At 56.6% G+C, this 19,307-nt stretch overlaps 1 protein-coding gene across 1 annotated transcript in view; it reads left to right on the forward strand.

Moving 5' to 3' along the window:
• Lrp1 (LDL receptor related protein 1) overlaps positions 1–19,307 on the forward strand; it is an 84,007-nt gene that overhangs the window by 58,307 nt on the left and 6,393 nt on the right. Inside the window, exons 43-76 of the mRNA XM_004646990.2 lie at positions 3,897–4,101; positions 4,345–4,537; positions 5,474–5,599; positions 5,783–5,911; positions 6,104–6,223; positions 6,439–6,552; positions 6,843–6,992; positions 7,066–7,188; positions 7,485–7,601; positions 7,730–7,858; positions 8,106–8,228; positions 8,317–8,457; positions 8,537–8,727; positions 9,508–9,691; positions 9,842–9,927; positions 10,115–10,234; positions 10,786–10,973; positions 11,108–11,313; positions 11,742–11,930; positions 12,436–12,584; positions 13,007–13,100; positions 13,207–13,323; positions 13,512–13,631; positions 13,977–14,099; positions 14,226–14,351; positions 14,775–14,891; positions 15,552–15,658; positions 15,750–15,882; positions 16,850–16,969; positions 17,088–17,210; positions 17,457–17,597; positions 17,684–17,818; positions 17,900–18,019; positions 18,857–19,125. Of these exons, the coding sequence (XP_004647047.1) occupies positions 3,897–4,101; positions 4,345–4,537; positions 5,474–5,599; positions 5,783–5,911; positions 6,104–6,223; positions 6,439–6,552; positions 6,843–6,992; positions 7,066–7,188; positions 7,485–7,601; positions 7,730–7,858; positions 8,106–8,228; positions 8,317–8,457; positions 8,537–8,727; positions 9,508–9,691; positions 9,842–9,927; positions 10,115–10,234; positions 10,786–10,973; positions 11,108–11,313; positions 11,742–11,930; positions 12,436–12,584; positions 13,007–13,100; positions 13,207–13,323; positions 13,512–13,631; positions 13,977–14,099; positions 14,226–14,351; positions 14,775–14,891; positions 15,552–15,658; positions 15,750–15,882; positions 16,850–16,969; positions 17,088–17,210; positions 17,457–17,597; positions 17,684–17,818; positions 17,900–18,019; positions 18,857–19,125 (4,828 nt within the window). The remainder of the gene's footprint in view (positions 1–3,896; positions 4,102–4,344; positions 4,538–5,473; positions 5,600–5,782; positions 5,912–6,103; positions 6,224–6,438; positions 6,553–6,842; positions 6,993–7,065; positions 7,189–7,484; positions 7,602–7,729; positions 7,859–8,105; positions 8,229–8,316; positions 8,458–8,536; positions 8,728–9,507; positions 9,692–9,841; positions 9,928–10,114; positions 10,235–10,785; positions 10,974–11,107; positions 11,314–11,741; positions 11,931–12,435; positions 12,585–13,006; positions 13,101–13,206; positions 13,324–13,511; positions 13,632–13,976; positions 14,100–14,225; positions 14,352–14,774; positions 14,892–15,551; positions 15,659–15,749; positions 15,883–16,849; positions 16,970–17,087; positions 17,211–17,456; positions 17,598–17,683; positions 17,819–17,899; positions 18,020–18,856; positions 19,126–19,307) is intronic.

The raw sequence follows: 19,307 nt of genomic DNA on the forward strand, positions 1-19,307 counted from the left end.
CAGGCTCAGGAAGACATGATGTGGGTGGAGCCTCTGCTCACCTGTACCTCGATCTGGCCCACACTGGCTCCAGCAGTCCCACTCTTTCTCCTTGGGTGCCCTGTGCCCAGCACACACTGGGCACCCTCAGATCCGGGCTTAGTGTGGGAAAAGCCAACAAAAACAAAAGGGAGGGCTGGTGAGATGGCTCAGTGGTCTAAAGCACCTACTTAGAACAAGCTTAGCAAAGCACAGGGACCACGGTTCAATCCCCCAGCACCACATGCCAGCCAGCCCTGCCCCCTGGTGGGCTGAGCTGGCCACACACACACACACACACACACACACACACACACACACACACAAATAAATAAATAAATAAAAGGGAAGGGCGAGAGAACAAGTTTCTTTCCTCCTTTATATTATATGCAGGCTGCTGCCCCAGGGTGGGTGTAGCACTCACACCCATAATCCTAGCATTGGACCATGAATCACATACTCTAGAAGCCTGCCTCCATGACCACATGAGGCTCCAAGGGAACATCTAGACACAAACCATAACCTTCCACCCCTGGCCCCGCAAAGACTCATGCATATCCCATTATGCAAAAGGCATTTTAGTCCATCTCTAAGAGTTGCCAAAGTCCCAACAATTTCAACATTGCTGAAAAGTCTACATCCCAAGTCTCCTCTGAGATTTTTTTATTTTTAAAATTTATTTATTTATTTATTGTATTTATTTTTTGTGGTACTAGAGATTGAATTCAGGACCTTGTGCTTGCCAAGCAAGTGCTTACTCTACTGAGCTATCTCCCTGGCCTTTTTTTTTTTTTTTTTTTTTTTTTTTTTTTTTTTTTTTTTTGGCAGAACCAGGAATTGAACTCAGGCCCTAGAACTTGCCAGGGAAGTGCTTATTCTACTGAGTCATCTCCCAGGCCCCTCCTCTGAGATTTGAGGCAAACTTAGCTGTGAGCCCCTGTACAAATGAAAAGAGAGTTAAACACTTTCAATGTTAAATGACATGAGATAAATATCATTCCAGAAGGTACAAACAAGGGGATACAAAGGAATGGGACCAAAGCAAGTCCAAAATCTAGCAGGGCACACATTAAGTCTTATAGTTCCACGTGGAACATCCAAAGCAATCTGTGGTAAGTTGTGAGTTCCAAAGATCTTGTGTGGCTCTGCGCCTTGGCACTTCTGGCGTAGCTCCCATGGCTTCTCTCTTAGGCCTGCTTTGCTCCCTCTTTGCAACTTTCCTTAGATGATCCATGCTCCTGGCTTTTCCAACCTCCTGGGGTCTCCACTGTACCTTTGGCTTCATCTTTACAGCTTCACACATGGCCTCCCAGGAGCTTCCCAGGCCTTTTGAAATCAGAGTGGAACCCTTTTAACTTCATAACTCTTGCACTCTTCATGCACCTAAAACCAGTTCCGTGTGGTTGCTGCAAAGGTCTGCTGCCTGGAGCCATAGCCAAGCTTTCTTCTCTCTTGGCTGCAGGAGTCGACTGTCTGGATCACTGAGCTCTCTGCACCTGATTCTGAGAAACATATTCTCAGTGCTGCTGCCATTCTGGAATGCAGTGCTCTGTGGCTTTTGCCTCAGAGCAGTCTCTCACTTTTGCAGTTTTGAGGCTGCAAAGGGTGGGGACTTGCAGCTTCTTGTGATAGCTTCAGGCCATCTTTTCTATTCTATTCCTTCTCTGTAATCAAGATTTCTTCTGCTCTACAATTTCAGTCCACAGCTTGACTCAACTTTCCTTTCTGATCATACTCACAACATTTTAAATCATCGGCTCTCTACTCTTGATTCTCAACATAAATCTGACTAAAAGTTCCCAACAACAGCCATACTACCACCTCAACATTCAACTACCTTTGAAATTTTTTCTTCCAGTTTAATTAGTTCACTGCTTTTAATCTCAGTCTCAAGCAAAGTCTCTGGGGGGCACAGGAGATGGCTCAGTGGAATAAGCGCTTCCCTGGCAAGAGCAAGGGCCTGAGTTCAATCCCTGGTTCCGCAAAAAAAAAAAAAGCAAAGTCTCTGGGCGTGAAAAAAATGCAGACAAACCTTTTGCCAAGCCATAATATACATTGTCTGGACTCCAACATGCAAGGCAGTCCTTCTTACCAGCAGAAACCTCCTGAATCTGGTCATTACCAGCCAGATTTCTATCAGCCTTCTGGCCTCCTGAGTTCTGACCAGAATCTTCTATATAGAGCAGCCTAAGGTATTCCAGCGCTAGCTACTCTTTCAGGGGACATCTCTGAATCTTCAGATCCCTCCCAAAGGCTCTTATACCGCATAGTCAGGTATAATCACACCAACAACCCAACTCCTCTGATACCAAATTCTGTCTTGGTTAAATTTTTTTGGTACCAGAGATTGAACTCAGGACCTTGTGCTTGTCAGGCAGGTGCTTATGCTACTGAACCATCTCCCTGGCCCTGGTCTTGGTTACTTCTCTCTTGTTACTGTCGCTGTTTTCCATCAACTGCTGCCCTCTGCCATGTGCCACTCTGCCTTGGAGCCAGCTGAGTATGAACTGAAACCTCCACAAACTATGAGCTAAATAAACCTTTCCTTCCTTGATTCTGGGCATCAGGTATTTTGTCTCAGCAATGAGAGAAAAGTAACCAAGACACATGGTCTCACAGTTCAGTGTGCACAGGGCCAGCAGAGGGGCACTGGAAGGTGCTGATTCCCTTGCCTACCCCAGGGCCCAGTGAGTGTGAATCTTAGGGAACAAAGGCCCAGGACTCACTGTTGGGGCAGGTGACCTGGGGACATGCTTTCACACTGTGTTGTTGTTGTTGTTGTGCTTACCTCTCCCACATCTGTTCCAAGCTCACTACTCATCTGAGAGCCTCACAGGGTGGCCTGTGGCTGGCCACACCCTGTACCCTGAGGAGACTTTGGAATCAGAGCCAATACACAGTGGGGCTGGGGCTCAAGTGCAAATATGCAAAGGCCTTCAGCTGCAGAGAAGGTGGTCACTGAGACCTTGAGGATGTGATTCGTGTATTCCAAGATCTAGGACACACTACACTCAACCAAATGATTGAGAAAAGAGCTGGCTTCACATAGGAAGAAGGGAGCAGATAAGGGTAAACACATAGAAAACACCACATAGGGCCAGCCAAATAGCTCAGTGGATTAAAGCACCTGCAAGCAGGTACAGGGGCTGGAGGTTCGATCTCCAGGCCTGTCATGCTGGCCCTGCCCCTGGGGCTGTGCTGAGATGGCAATTGAGACTGGGTGTGGTGGCACGTGCCTATAATCCCAGCTCTTGGGAGCTATAAACAGGTGGATCATTATGAGTCTGATCTAATAGTGAGACCCTGAAGACCCTTCCCTAAAATACAAAAACAAACAAACAAACAAAAAACACCACATAGTACCTCTTGTCCTTAAGATGGATACCAACTTGATTCTCATGACCTCCCTATGAGGCAGGAGTGTTAATTCCTCTGGGAACCTGAGAGCCTGACTCACTCCCTTGTGTGTCCTCATCTCACAGACACTGTACTGTGTGTGTGTGTGTGTGTGTGTGTGTGTGTGTGTGTGTTTGCACAACATGCACCGGCATTCAATCAGACCCAGCCAGGTGGGGCTGGGGAGATGGCTCAGTGGAATAAGTGCTTCCCTGGCAAGCGCAAGGGCATAAGTTCTATCCCCGGTTCCGCCAAAAAAAAGAAAAAACAGACCCAGCCAGAGTCCGTGGACTGTGTGCAGCATCCAGCTGCTCCCAGGCATTGGGGCAGGGCTGGCCTTGGTGCTGGGGTTGCCATGCAGCAAGGTCTGGGGAACCCCTGGCTGGCCCTTAGGTTCTAGTGATCTGCACTGCTGGCCTGTGTCCTCCAAGGCAGACCCTAGCTTTGACCCTGATCCTGATCCCTGCACCCCTCTACCCCAGCCTGATGTTCTGGACCAACTGGAACGAGCAGCACCCGAGCATCATGCGTGCAGCTCTGTCTGGAGCCAATGTCCTGACGCTTATTGAGAAGGACATCCGCACACCCAACGGCCTGGCCATTGACCACCGTGCCGAGAAGCTCTACTTCTCTGACGCCACTCTGGACAAGATTGAACGGTGCGAGTACGACGGCTCCCACCGCTATGTGAGTCTGCAGATCATGGATGGTGTGTGAGGAGGTGGGGGTCGGGGCTTGGCCAGTCTGCCAGGCTCACAGCACCAGAAAGGGAGGTGTGGCCATGTGGGAAGGGCAGGGAAGAGGTGAGGAGTCCTGGACTTGGTCAGCACTCACCCATCAGGGGCTGGTATGGCTTGCCCAGCCAGCAGCGGCAGTGGTAAAGTTGGGCAAGAGCCTGAGCAGCACTGTGACAATGCTGTGCCCTCCCAGGTGATCCTGAAGTCAGAGCCAGTCCACCCCTTTGGACTAGCTGTGTATGGGGAGCATATCTTTTGGACTGACTGGGTGCGGCGAGCAGTACAGCGGGCCAACAAGTACGTGGGCAGCGACATGAAGCTGCTGCGTGTGGACATCCCCCAGCAGCCCATGGGCATCATCGCTGTGGCCAACGACACCAATAGCTGTGAGTGGAGCATTGCCACCTGCTTTGTCCTGCTCACCGTGCTGCACACAGCATGCACGTGCACACACGCACACACATGCATGCACACTGGCCTAGGCCTGTTCGCCTGCTCCTCCACCACACAGGCACATACCTGCACACATGTTTGTCCCCAGGGAACAACAGAATACTCCTGTACTCCAGCCCTTGAGGCATCTGTGCAGGCACTTATGTGAAGCTGGCTCTCACCTGGGCCCCCCCTCCCATCCAAAGCATGTGCACACGCATATCTTACCTGTGCTGCCAAGGGCTCATCCACATGCCTTGGACACCATCCCCAGAACATCCTTGAGCAGTCTTCCCACCAGGAGCCAGCATACAGCCTAGAACTGGTCCCACAGGCATGCCTACACCCACCCTCAGCCTGTAGGCTAAGCCCCCCACTCTCACCCTGTCCTGCACAGATCCACAGCTTCCCCAAGCCTCTCACCTGCTCCTCATGCACGCAAGCCCAGCATTCTGGGAGCTGAGGAACATGTCAGGTTTGAGCCCAGCCTGGGCAACTTAATGACTTGGTGAGACCCTGTTTAAAAAAAAAAAAAAAAAAAAAGAGGAGCCGGGGAGATGGCTCAGTGGAATAAGCGCTTCCCTGGCAAGTGCAAGGGTCCGAGTTCAATCCCCAGTTCCACAAAAAAAAAAAAAAAAAAAAAAAAAGAAAAAAGAAAAAACCTCACACTGGGATCTCCCTGAGATGCACCTCAGAGCCCGCAGCACTCCACTTATGAACACAGGCATCCTCAGGCTAAACACCCCACTCCCAGTCCTCCCCAGGCAGCCCTCTGCTGCGGTGCACCCCTGTGGTGCAACTATGCAGATGCTCCCAGGAGCTGGGCAGAGGACCTCGGGCTGTGCACCGCAGGGAACTCTCTTCAGCCGGTGTTCACTGTCCCTGCCCAGGTGAACTCTCTCCTTGCCGCATCAACAATGGGGGCTGCCAGGACCTGTGCCTGCTCACTCACCAAGGCCATGTCAACTGCTCCTGCCGAGGGGGCAGAATCCTGCAGGAGGACCTCACCTGTCGAGGTGAGGATACAGGAAGGGGCTGCTGAGGAACCTGAGCACAAACAGGACCGCCTCCCCCAGGACATAAAGCCTTTTGCCCAGGAAAGGCTGACAGTGACCCCAGTTGAGGTCACTGGGGAGAAAGGGAAACAGGGATCTAGGCCAGGGCCCTGGGTCATGAAGCTCTCTTGCCTTCCTCCCTAGCACTGAATTCCTCTTGCCGAGCACAAGATGAGTTCGAGTGTGCCAATGGTGAATGCATCAACTTCAGCCTGACGTGTGACGGTGTCTCCCACTGCAAGGACAAGTCTGATGAGAAGCCGTCCTACTGTAGTAAGGAGCCCACTCCAGCCCCTCCCCACACAGCCCCTGGCCCCCATGACCCAGCCCATGCCTGAGAAGGTCTAGAGCTCATGGAGGGTACTATCCTGAAGCAGGTTCATAGCAGGGGACTGGACACAGGCACGCTGGTCAACAGTACCAGCCGCATCGCTGGACCTGCAGTGATCACTCCCTCTCCCGCAGATTCACGCCGCTGCAAGAAGACTTTCCGCCAGTGCAACAATGGGCGCTGTGTGTCCAACATGCTGTGGTGCAATGGGGTGGATGACTGTGGGGACGGCTCGGATGAGATTCCCTGCAACAGTGAGTGGGGAGCCCGAGTACCTGGCCCAGCCTCAGACTTCACCCCCGTGAAACTGACCCTCCACTCACCTTTTGCCTTAGTCCCCAAAGTGTCTGGTTTGCCATGCTCTGTAGATGGGCAGGGCGGGTGACTTGGGCCAGGGGCTCTGTCCTGGGCCCTCCTGGCCCCCACAGAGAGAACTATGGCCTGATGGTTCTGGGTGGTGCTATTCTAGAAACAGCGTGTGGTGCAGGTGAATTCCGCTGCCGGGACGGGACCTGCATTGGGAACTCCAGCCGCTGCAACCAGTTTGTGGACTGTGAGGATGCCTCGGATGAAATGAACTGCAGTGAGTGATGCTCTGTGCCTTCGACCAGTGCTCTCGCTGGCCCCTCCTGTCTAAGTCCTGCCTGCCCCGTGCCCTGTTGAGTTCCCTATACCCCTACATGATAGGCCCCATCCCCCATCTGGCCCTGTTCCTGCTCCTGGACTCCCTGGGACTCAGTATGGACAGCCCCTCAGCCAAAAGGCACTCTTCAGCTTTCTGCAGCATACCAGGACACATGGGGCTACCAGCTGCCCCAGGAGGGTGCTCTGGGGAAACCAGGAATCATCCCTGACTCTGCCCTCTTTCACCAGGCGCCACCGACTGCAGCAGCTACTTTCGCCTGGGCGTGAAGGGCGTGCTGTTCCAGCCCTGTGAGCGGACCTCCCTGTGCTATGCACCCAGCTGGGTATGCGATGGTGCCAATGACTGCGGAGACTACAGTGACGAGCGTGACTGCCCAGGTCAGCCCCTGGCCTCTGCATGGTGGGCAGTGGCCCTGGGTCAGCAGAGGCCTCACCCCTCCCTCACCCCCAGGTGTGAAGCGCCCCAGGTGCCCCCTCAATTACTTTGCCTGCCCCAGTGGCCGGTGCATCCCCATGAGCTGGACGTGTGACAAAGAGGATGACTGCGAGCACGGGGAGGACGAGACCCACTGCAGTGAGTGACCATCGCGCCCCACGGGCTGAGCTGGCTTTGCCATGGCTCTAGGCCCCTGGCTGGGCCCCACCTGAGTGCTCTCAGGAAATGCCCAGCTAGAAGAAGGGCACCAGGGCTCTCCACCTTGCCCCACAGCCCAGACCTGCAGGCTGGGAAGCCGGCCGTTTGGCCAGCTCCTGCTGATCCCCACAGAGGTGCCCAGGGTGTCCCTCCAGTGCTAATATAGCATCTGCCTGCCTCTGAGTGCCATCCCTACCCCCACCCCTTGTCTTAACTACATCTTCCACCTGCCCCAGACAAGTTCTGCTCCGAGGCCCAGTTTGAGTGCCAGAACCATCGCTGCATCTCCAAGCAGTGGCTGTGCGATGGCAGTGACGACTGTGGGGACGGCTCTGACGAGGCTGCTCATTGCGGTGAGGGGTGGCCAGGACCAGGCTGGGGAGGTGACGGGGAGGGCCTGCACCCACACACACCTGTTGAAGGACCACCGGTATGGTGTGCCGCCACAACTTCCTGCCCTGAGTTTTGGTGCCCCCCACAGAAGGCAAGACCTGCGGCCCCTCCTCATTCTCCTGCCCCGGAACCCACATGTGCGTCCCTGAGCGCTGGCTCTGCGATGGTGACAAGGACTGTGCTGATGGCGCGGATGAAAGCATCACAGCCGGCTGCTGTAAGTGGCCAATTTCATTTTGCAGATGGGGAAACTGAGGGCAAGGAGTGGAAGGGTCTCGGGGGGAGGGGCACGCAGCTAGGAGCAGAGCCAGGGTTTCAGCTCAGCTATCCAGACACCCACCCCTCCGGTGCTCTGTTCATTCTGCCGCTGGGACCACGAAGAGGTCAGGGTGGGGGAGTGGGCGGGGCGAGTGGGGAGTGGGCGGGGCGGGGCGGGGCTGAGGGGCTTCCATGTCCGTCCACAGTGTACAACAGCACTTGTGACGACCGTGAGTTCATGTGCCAGAACCACCAGTGCATCCCCAAGCACTTTGTGTGTGACCACGACCGCGACTGCGCCGATGGCTCTGATGAGTCCCCTGAGTGTGGTGAGCCCCAGGCCAGGGTGGCAGGTGGCAGTGTCCTCCGCTGTTCCTGGGCGCAGCGCCTCGGCCTCATCGCCCCTCCTTCCCCTAGAGTACCCAACCTGCGGCCCCAATGAGTTCCGCTGTGCCAATGGGCGCTGTCTGAGCTCCCGCCAGTGGGAGTGCGACGGTGAGAACGACTGCCACGACCAGAGCGATGAGGCGCCCCGGAACCCGCACTGCACCAGCCCAGGTGGGACCGACGCAGGGCTCCCTTCACTCCCATGTCCCCCTGCCCGCGACCTGCTGACCTGCCCTCCCTGCCTCCGCAGAACATAAGTGCAACGCCTCCTCGCAGTTCCTGTGCAGCAGCGGGCGCTGTGTGGCTGAGGCACTACTCTGTAACGGCCAGGACGACTGCGGCGACGGCTCTGACGAACGCGGCTGCCACGTCAACGAGTGTCTCAGCCGCAAGCTCAGTGGCTGCAGCCAGGACTGTGAAGACCTCAAGATTGGCTTCAAGGTGTGCCTAGTCCCCAAGTGGAAGTTCCCACAACCCAGACCCGAAGCCAGAACTCCTTGCTCCACCCTGTCATCCGTCCCTTGATTCATAGTCAGTGGTTTGTTGGTGGATAGGTTTTGAGCATTACCCTACCAGCACTCTACGGCTAGAGCAGTGAACAGACAGCCGTCTCCGCTAGTTCTGCATCTATGTGAAAGCCAGAGCCAGAAGGATTATCTGCTGACAGATGAGATAAGAGCTGTGAGAGAAGGCAGTGAGGTGTCAAGCAGATCACAGATATCCAGGTCTGGAGTTCAGGGTGCAGGCCCAGCCTGGAGGGAGAGCTGCCACCCTAGAGATGCTGTTTAAATCTATGAGCCTTGATTCATTCCCCAAGGAAGTGAGTGTAGATAGCAAAGCAGCAGGTCAAGGCAGAGCGTGCTGTGCGCCCATCCCCGAGGGGCTGGAGGTTTAGGGAAGCAGCGAGGTGCTTGAGGAGCAGCAGCTGCTGAGGTGGGAGGACATCCCCATAGAGTGTTTCCAGGGGACCTTGTGCCTGGCCCTGTCCTGCTCACAGGGCGCCTGTGGGAAGCTGTGGCATTGGCCTCTAGATGCAGAAACCTCTCTTATAGTATGGTTCTTGTGGGCATGAAGGCTGGACAGCTGACTGGGTGGGCTTGGTTCCTGTGTTATTTCCTTTCCTGGTACATCAGGGCCAGGAGGGCTCCTCGCCCCAGCTCTCCAACAGAGGAGGCCCAGGCCCCTGCCACACCCCCAGCCCAAGTTTCCCAATGCCTGCAGTGCCGCTGTCGCCCTGGCTTCCGGCTGAAGGATGATGGCCGGACGTGCGCTGACGTGGACGAGTGCAGCACCACCTTCCCCTGCAGCCAGCGCTGCATCAACACCCATGGCAGCTACAAGTGTCTGTGTGTGGAGGGCTATGCGCCCCGCGGAGGGGACCCCCACAGCTGCAAAGCCGTGACTGGTGAGATGGGCACTGGGAGAGCATGAGATGGCCCGGGGAGCGGGGGCTGTGGAGAGAGGGCTGGGTTGGCAGAGTTTAAGAAAGGCTGGAAAACCAGCATATCTAGAATGCTCCTCAGCCAGAAGCTTAACCCAAATCCCCTACTTCCAGATGAGGAGCCATTTCTCATCTTTGCCAACCGGTACTACCTGCGCAAGCTCAACTTAGATGGCTCCAATTACACATTGCTGAAGCAGGTACCAGCACCCAGGCCCGCACACTGCTGCCACTATGCCTGCGCGTTGTCCACCTCCCATGCAGGCCCTGGGTCACCCCTACTGCTATAGCCAGCAGCCTCCTGACTCCAGAGTCATCCCTCCCACCATCCAGAGTGTCCCTGATTCCTCAGCTTTCTCCTTCCACACCCCACCTCCCTGAACCCAGGGCCTGAACAATGCTGTCGCCTTGGACTTTGACTACCGAGAGCAGATGATTTACTGGACGGATGTGACCACCCAGGGCAGCATGATACGAAGGATGCACCTGAATGGGAGCAATGTGCAGGTGAGGCTTGGGGCAGCATCTCCCCCACCGACAGCTGGAGGCCCGGAGCTCACCCTGCAATGCCCTCAATGGCTCCTGATTCGCGAGTGTCTCCTGTTTTCTGCTCTTACCTACCAAAGTATTTCCCTCTCTTCTCCCCACCATGCTATTGTGAGGTTCTGCTCATTCTGGTTTCTTTCTCCTCCAAGCCTGGGGTATGAGAATGGAGGGGGGGTTCTTCCTCTCACTCCCCTCACTGTCCTCACTGCCCTTCCTGGGTCTGCCTGGCCACCAGGAAGTCCCTCTTCTGCTGACCTTCCTTCCCCCCATGCTCCAGGCACTACCGGGCTTGAGCGTGGTAGAGGTCTCATCTAGAGACCTCATTCCTGGAGGCCCTGCTGATACTGTTTAGTGTCAGGCCCAGGTTTGGTGTTTTACATCATCTGTCCCCTAACAAGGCTAGCAAAGGGAGCTCTACCCATCTTGTGGAGGTAGGGGAGGCTGGACCTCAGAGAGGCTAAGGGTTCTACTCAGGTCACTCTGGTGTTCTCCTTTCTTGCCCCTGTTTGCAGGTCCTACATCGGACAGGCCTCAGCAACCCAGATGGACTGGCTGTGGACTGGGTGGGTGGCAACCTGTACTGGTGTGATAAAGGCCGGGACACCATCGAAGTGTCAAAGCTCAATGGAGCCTATCGGACGGTGCTGGTCAGCTCTGGCCTCCGTGAGCCCAGGGCTCTGGTGGTGGATGTGCAGAATGGGTATGTGGACAAGGAGGGCTGGGGAAGCCCCTGAGAGAGGGTGGTACCCCCCTATGTCCCAGTCCAGCCTCCCTGTGTGCTCTTGGTGGGACCTATCACCAGTCCTCCAAGGCTGACTGCCACCCACCTCCCAGGTACTTGTACTGGACAGACTGGGGTGACCACTCACTGATTGGCCGGATTGGCATGGATGGGTCCAGCCGCAGTGTCATTGTAGACACTAAGATCACATGGCCCAATGGTTTGACTCTGGATTACGTCACTCAGCGCATCTACTGGGCTGACGCCCGCGAGGATTACATTGAGTTTGCCAGCCTGGATGGCTCCAATCGCCATGTCGGTTAGTGCAGTATGTGTTGTGCCACCAAGCACACAAGGTCCAGAGTGACAGGATCAAGTATAGGGGGAAAAGTGGGCATAAAAGCCAAAGGGCATAATGTACAGACAGCATGTGTTGGGATGTTGGGGTGTTGGGTTTCAGAGTACCCTGGTATTTCCATGGGCTAGTTCAAGCTGTGGGGAAGGAAGAAAGCCCATGCTCATATGCAGCTCCGATGGCCACCCCAAGGGAAGTGGGGCTGGAGGCCTGGGTGGGAGCTGCAGTGTGCCCTACTTCCCCATCAATCTGCCACTCATCAACTCTGTGGCTTTGGAAGCCACAGAATCATCTGGAACTGGGGCTTAAGCCTATCTTGGAGGCTTGTGGTGGAGGTAAGGTGGTCAGGTAGGCAAGGCACCACTGCCACTGTGCCTATCCCCACCCCACAGTGCTGAGCCAAGACATCCCACACATCTTTGCACTGACCTTGTTTGAGGACTACGTCTACTGGACCGACTGGGAGACGAAGTCCATCAACCGAGCCCACAAGACCACAGGCGCCAACAAGACGCTCCTCATCAGCACCCTGCACCGGCCTATGGATCTGCACGTCTTCCATGCCCTGCGCCAGCCAGATGGTAAGCAGACAAGAGACAGGAGCAGCCGAGGGCCCCCGGGTGTAGGGATCCAGCAGGGTTCAAGCTGTCCAGTTGGGGGTTCCTGTTCAGCCCCCTCCAACACTGCCTAGGCACCCTTGCCATACTCTGGGGGGGCTCTGAAGGGAGCAGACAGGGAACACTGGGGTTGTCTGGAGCCCCACACAGCCTGGTTCTCCCCTGGAGTGCCACAGCAACAGAGCCCCAGGGCCAGGCAAGGAGCTGAGAGAAGAGCAGGTCAGGTGCACCACGCACGTGGGACCCTGAAGGCAGGCCAGGGCGGTGAGGGAGGGCACTGAGGGTGTGAGCGTCAGGCCTGTCCTGATTTGGGCCTTTGAGCGGGTCTCCTCCTGTTCAGGCTTCCACTCCCTGCTACAAGAGGCAGGATTTCAGTCCACCCTGCCTCTGCCCAGGACACAGTGACTGCAGCACCTCTTCCAGAAGCCAGGCTCAGCCGGCTGCCCCTTACCTTCTCTTTCTCTGGCAGTGCCCAATCACCCCTGCAAAGTCAACAATGGTGGCTGCAGCAACCTGTGCCTGCTGTCCCCTGGTGGGGGCCACAAATGTGCCTGTCCTACCAATTTCTACCTGGGTGGCGATGGGCGCACCTGTGTGTCCAACTGCACCGCAAGTCAGGTGAGGCTGTCTGCTGGGTCTCCATCCCCCGAGCCCTCACACCAGTATCCCCAGTCCTCCGTGGACCCCAGCACCTGCTCTGACGTCCTTACACGTTTCTCTCACACTGACACCCCCACGTTTCTTGCCTACCTCTTGTCTCCCCACAGCAATATTCTTACACCCGTCAGCACACACAGACACCCTCAGCCCTAACCGTCACTGTTCCTTACCAGTCCCCCAGCCCTGACCTCTACAACCCCTGCAGTATGTGGACACCCCCTCATCTGGCCTTCTTACACTCCCCATACCCAACTCCTGTCCAGCTGTGCAGCTCCCAAACACCCTGACCCTGCTGCTCCTTTAAAACATCCCAGCCTCTCCAAAGAAAGCCTCTGAGCTCCCCAGACCACCAACCCCTCTTGCCCCCACCTACCCTCCAGTTTGTGTGCAAGAACGACAAGTGCATCCCCTTCTGGTGGAAGTGTGACACCGAGGACGACTGCGGGGACCACTCAGATGAGCCTGCAGACTGTCGTGAGTGTCCCCAGGGCCATTGGCCGCTGGAAAACAGAGCTGCGGTGCCACAGATTTCACCCCTCCCAACCTTGCTCTTCTAACCCAGGCCTCCTCTTCCCCACAGCCGAGTTCAAGTGCCGCCCAGGGCAGTTCCAGTGCTCCACAGGGATCTGCACCAACCCTGCCTTCATCTGTGATGGGGACAATGACTGCCAGGACAACAGTGATGAGGCCAATTGCGGTAAGGAGCTGCTCTGGACTTTGCCGATACTCGGAGGTTTCAAGAACCAGGAAGCAGCATTTCTCTCCAGGCTGGGTTCCTCTGCTTAAGCGCCCAGCCCACACCTCTGCACCTGGGAGGGGTGAGGCTCCTCCCTCACCCTCACCCCTCAGTCTGCCATCAGTGACCTGACCCCCTGCACCCCACAGACATCCACGTGTGCTTGCCCAGTCAGTTCAAGTGCACCAATACCAACCGCTGCATCCCTGGCATCTTCCGCTGCAATGGTCAGGACAACTGTGGAGACGGCGAGGACGAGAGAGACTGCCGTGAGTGCCAAGGCCACAGCCGGGAGACCAGGGTGGTAATGAGTGGCAGGAGCCCAGGGTGTACGTGAACTCTGCTCTGCTCCTCCAAGAGCCACTTGGCTTCCTAGCTTGAGTTACATAAATCACATCAATAACCTGGTTCGCCCATAAACAGCATCCTGCTCAACATGGAGATAGATATTGCCAGTCTACAAAACAAAATGCATCCCGATTGGAGAAAAATTGTTCCTTCCACCTAAGAAATTGTTAGTCAGAGCAGGCAGGGCTTGGAGGAGTGGGGAGACAGTGACCTTCTGTGGACAGAGGTCTAGGAGGTGGGGCCTCACTTTCTCACTCACCCTGCAGCTGAGGTGACCTGCGCCCCCAACCAGTTCCAGTGCTCCATCACCAAGCGCTGCATCCCCCGTGTCTGGGTCTGTGACAGGGACAATGATTGTGTGGACGGCAGTGATGAGCCAGCCAACTGCAGTGAGTTGCCTTGCACCCCTGGGGAGCCCCTTCCCTACAGTGTCTGCCGCACCCACCACCCAGAAGCACACCCCAGGTCTGCTTCTGGGCAGGGCCTTACTCTGTCCCATGCCCACATCCCTTCAGCCCAGATGACCTGTGGGGTAGATGAGTTCCGCTGCAAGGACTCGGGCCGCTGCATCCCAGCTCGCTGGAAATGTGACGGAGAGGACGACTGCGGGGACGGCTCAGATGAGCCCAAGGAGGAGTGTGGTGAGCACAGCCACACTCTCAGAGAGAGGGAGGGAGGGAGGGAGGCAGGCAGGCAGGCAGGCAGGCAGGCAGGCAGGCAGGCAGGCAGGCCAGCCCAGGACTGCAGGGCCCTGCAGTGCCCGCTGCGGACACAGGTCTAGCTTCCTTGCACTGGGGGCTTCCTGGGCCTGCTGTGCCTCCAACCCTGTGCCCCCGACCTCCTAACTCCCCTTTGCTGCCACCAGACACACCTGCATGGCACCTCCTCTCCCCACACTGGGAGAACTGTTGGACATCTCCCCATGCTTACGCTCATGTCTCCAGCTGACCCCACATAGCAGGCAGGCTCCCCAAACCTCTCCTCAGCCTGCCCTGCATGCCCCTCCACCCCTCTGTCCTGCTCATGCCTGCTGGAGATCCCAGCGTTGACCCATCCATCTCCAGATGAGCGCACCTGTGAGCCCTATCAGTTCCGCTGCAAGAACAACCGCTGCGTGCCTGGCCGCTGGCAGTGCGACTATGACAATGACTGTGGGGACAACTCCGACGAGGAGAGCTGCAGTATGTGCCCGTCCCGCCCCGCCCCGCCCCGTAGGCACCTTCCCCAGGCATCTCTGCCCCTCCTGCCACCAGGCTGGGCTGGAGCAGGGCCACCTCCCAGGGCAGGGTCAGGAGCCCCTCCCACCTCACCCCACCCCACTCCATGTCGTGTACTGAGTTTGTGCCATTTCACCTCATCTCATGTTTCTCTCCATTTTCACACTGTCCTCTGGGGGTTGCAGAGGTAGGTGTCTCTGATGTGCCCCTGCTCCTGCCACATCCCCGACCCTGCCCCAGAGCCTGCCCATGCCCTGCTGCGCCCCTGCCCATCCTCCCTCACTGGCCTCCCCCAGGTCCTGTGCTTGTCCTGTGGGCTCCTCCCTCCCCCCTGCCCTCCTCCCACATGCTGTGCCCTGAGGGCAGGGCCAGGGACCTCCCCTGTCCTGTGTGTCTGTCCCTAGGTGGGTCACTGTGAGTACCCCTTGCCAGTCCCATGAGGGCAGTCCAGGGTGGCGCCCAGGATTGATTGAGCATCTTGGTTATTATGCCACTTAGTTGTGGCCTTCAAGGACACAGGGGTGGGCCTTGGGCTCATTCTGTCACTTCTGAGAGTTAGAGATGCCTGAGGGCATAGTTTCTATGCCCACCTTGCCAGGGCCTATCTCTCTTGTCCCTCCCCAGCCCCCCGGCCCTGCTCCGAGAGTGAATTCTCTTGCGCCAATGGACGCTGCATTGCCGGGCGCTGGAAATGCGATGGGGACCATGACTGTGCAGACGGCTCAGACGAGGCGAGTGGGAGACCCAGAGGGAGCAGGATGACCTGGGGGAGTAGGGCCCGGGCCACCCAAGCTGACCAGGCTGTCGGCTCCGTGCCCACAGAAGGACTGCACCCCCCGCTGTGACATGGACCAGTTTCAGTGCAAGAGTGGTCACTGCATCCCCCTACGCTGGCGCTGTGACGCAGATGCAGACTGCATGGATGGCAGTGATGAAGAGGCCTGTGGCACTGGTGGTGAGCCCTCTGACCTGGCTTCTGAGCCTGCCCCACTGTCCCCTTGCCCCATCATGTGGCCCCATAATTCTCATGTCCTTTCTTTCCTGCATTCATTGTCTTTCCTTTCTTTCTTTCTTTTTTTCTTTCTTTTTTTTTTTTTTTTTTTTTTTTTTTTTTTTTTTTTGTATTTTAGGGAAGGGTCTACAGGGTGTTCAGGGTCTCACTGCTAGATCAGACTCATAGTGATCCACCTGTTCACAGCCTCCCAAGAGCTGGTATTACAGGCATACCCTGCATTCATTTTCCATGCAACAAACACTCACTGAGCCTTTACCTTGTGCTAGGTGCACGCAGTTCTGAGTGTTGGGATGTAGCATTAAAAACAAATCGGGCTGTTGGGCTCATTTCTGTGCAGGTTTCACCTTGCCCAGTGGTCAGGGCCAGTTGAGCAGAACCCAGCAGAAGCCTGGGTGCTGTGTCTGTGTGGGCCTTGTCCCCAAGTTGGCTGCCCTGAGAGGCCAAGTCCTGCTTACTTTCCTTCCCTGGGACAGTGAGCCAGTGCCTGTCCCTCCCTGGCAGACATGCCCAGGTGCTGCAGCCAGAGAAGCAGTGTGAAGCCCCCCAGGAAAAAAGGTGGGACTTGGAGCAAGGCCACCTCGAGGGCAGGTGTCCCGGCTGTGCCCTGGTAGGCTGGGGACTGGGCCCAACCCAGGTACCCCCACACCAGTGAGTGCTCCATGCCTGCCACCTCCACCAGAGAGACAGTGCCCTGGAGCCCCTCTGGACATTTCCCAAAAGCAGCCTCTCCCCCAAATACCAAAGGGGTGCTTTTGCTCCTGTGCCTACCAGGTTGAAAATTAGGAGACTGGGTCCAGCCTGGCTGTGCCACTACCTTCCCCACGGACCTCTGGGCCTTGGGCCCTCCTGTCAAGGGAAGGATGTGGCCAAGCCATACTGTCTTCCCCCTTGCTGCCCCGCTGCCCAGTGCGGACCTGCCCCTTGGATGAGTTCCAGTGCAATAACACCTTGTGCAAGCCACTAGCCTGGAAGTGCGATGGCGAGGACGACTGTGGAGACAACTCGGACGAGAACCCAGAGGAGTGCGGTGAGCTTTGGGGCAGGAGGAGGAGGGGTCTGGGACCCTAGTCTCCCCAGGGGCCTACACCCCACCTGCCCCTGCCTCCCACGACTGACGTGGCTCTGTCTCCTCCTGGTCCCTGTAGCCCGGTTTGTGTGTCCTCCCAACCGGCCCTTCCGTTGCAAGAACGACCGTGTTTGCCTGTGGATTGGGCGTCAGTGCGATGGCACCGACAACTGCGGGGATGGGACTGATGAGGAAGACTGCGGTGAGCTGGGGGCCTGTGTGGGGAGCTGCACCAGGCGAATGACCCAAGTGGGGAGTGCAGTTAGGGAAGAGCCTTGCCCGCCAGGGGCTGTTGGCTTGGGAGCAAGGCCCCTGAGAAGGCCCTGGCGGAGGACGTAGGGACCTGCAAGCTGCCAAGCAGCTGAGCTCAGTGCATTCCCGTGGGAGGAGGGAAGAGGAGGAGCAGGTCAGTTCCCAAGGCCTGAAGCTCCCCCACCCCCACCCCTAGAGCCCCCCACAGCCCAGACTGCCCACTGCAAAGACAAGAAGGAGTTTCTGTGCCGGAACCAGCGCTGCCTCTCCTCCTCTCTGCGTTGCAACATGTTCGATGACTGTGGGGACGGCTCTGATGAGGAGGACTGCCGCATCGGTGAGACCAGACCCATGGGGTGGCAAGTGGGTGCTGGGGAGGAGGGAGGAGTACAGTGGAGGACACTCACCATCTGTCCCCCACAGACCCCAAGCTGACCAGCTGTGCCACTAACGCCAGCATGTGTGGAGATGAAGCACGCTGCGTGCGAAACGAGAAAGCTGCTTACTGTGCCTGCCGTGCAGGCTTCCACACCGTGCCAGGGCAGCCCGGATGCCAGGGTAGGAAAGTGGGACCAGCAGGGATGGGGGAAGCAAAAACACCAGCTGCTGTGTGCCCATGACCCTCCTGTGTATCCCTAGATATCAACGAGTGCCTGCGCTTCGGCACCTGCTCACAGCTCTGCAACAACACCAAGGGCAGCCACCTCTGCAGCTGCGCCCGGAACTTCATGAAGACACACAACACCTGCAAGGCTGAAGGTACAGGGGTGGGCGAGAACAGGAGGGGCAGGACCAGGCATCGCCACTACCCAGATGGGCCCCGAAGAGTGGAATGTTTCCCTCCACCCTCCCTTGCACAGGCATGGACCCCAGGCCAAGGCAAAGCAGGGCACAGCATGGTACAAGCAGAGGATGCAGTCTGGGGCTGGCTTTCTAAAGAAGCTTAGTGGGGACAGCACTGCACAGTACATGAACATGTTGACCTCTCCCAGGACAAGAGCACCCTCAGATTCACACTGGCATGTGACTGTCACCTGTGCCTTACAGGCATATACGTGCTTTGTACACGTGTACCTTCCATATGTCTTGTGCAGACACCACACACTTGCACACATGCATACCAGACATACATCGGAGTACTTCCATATACTTGCCACACTGTAGTCTCATCCCCTGCATAGCCACACCCCTCAGTGCCATTCACATACACCTGCCATGCCTGGGCACCTGGGAGTGCTTAGGCAAGAAGTAGCCAAGAGTGTGATAATGCGAGCCAGAGGCCTTGTAGAGGCATAAGTCCTCAAGGCTGAGCAGCAGGACAGATTTCTGGAGGAGCAGGCCACACTAGATCAGTCTGGGAAGGAAAGAAGGATGTTCAAAGCCCAGACCAGCATGCTCAGGCCTGGCACTGGGGGACGCATTTGTTTCAGCCTAGAGCAGATGGTCCGATTAGCAGAGAGGATTGTCCTAGAGTGATAGAGGTTGAGCCAGGGTATACCCTTCTCCCAGCTCCAGGAAGCACCCTGCAGCCTATAGCCCTGACCTCCTGCCCCAGCTTTTCATCTTCACCCAACACCCACTCTCTCACATCTCCAGGCTCTGAATACCAGGTCCTGTACATTGCTGATGACAATGAGATCCGCAGCCTATTCCCTGGGCACCCGCATTCAGCTTATGAGCAGGCCTTCCAGGGTGATGAGAGTGTCCGCATCGATGCCATGGATGTCCATGTCAAGGCTGGTCGCGTCTATTGGACCAACTGGCACACTGGCACCATCTCCTATCGAAGCCTGCCACCTGCTGCACCTCCTACCACTTCCAATCGTCACCGGCGACAGATCGACCGAGGTGTCACTCACCTCAATGTAAGCGCTGCTTGTTTAGATGGGGTGGGAGAAGGGTGGGTCTGTGCAGAACATGAAAGGGATAGTGGGGTGCCAAGGAGAGTATCTCAGTAGAATAAGCGCTTGCCTGGCAAGCGCAAGGGCCTGAGTTCAATCTCTGGTTCGAAAGAGAGAGAGAGAGAGAGAGAGAGAGAGAGAGAGAG

Source organism: Octodon degus, unplaced genomic scaffold, assembly GCF_000260255.1.
Source record: "Octodon degus isolate 3935 unplaced genomic scaffold, OctDeg1.0 scaffold00286, whole genome shotgun sequence".
NCBI classification, from domain to species: domain Eukaryota; kingdom Metazoa; phylum Chordata; class Mammalia; order Rodentia; family Octodontidae; genus Octodon; species Octodon degus.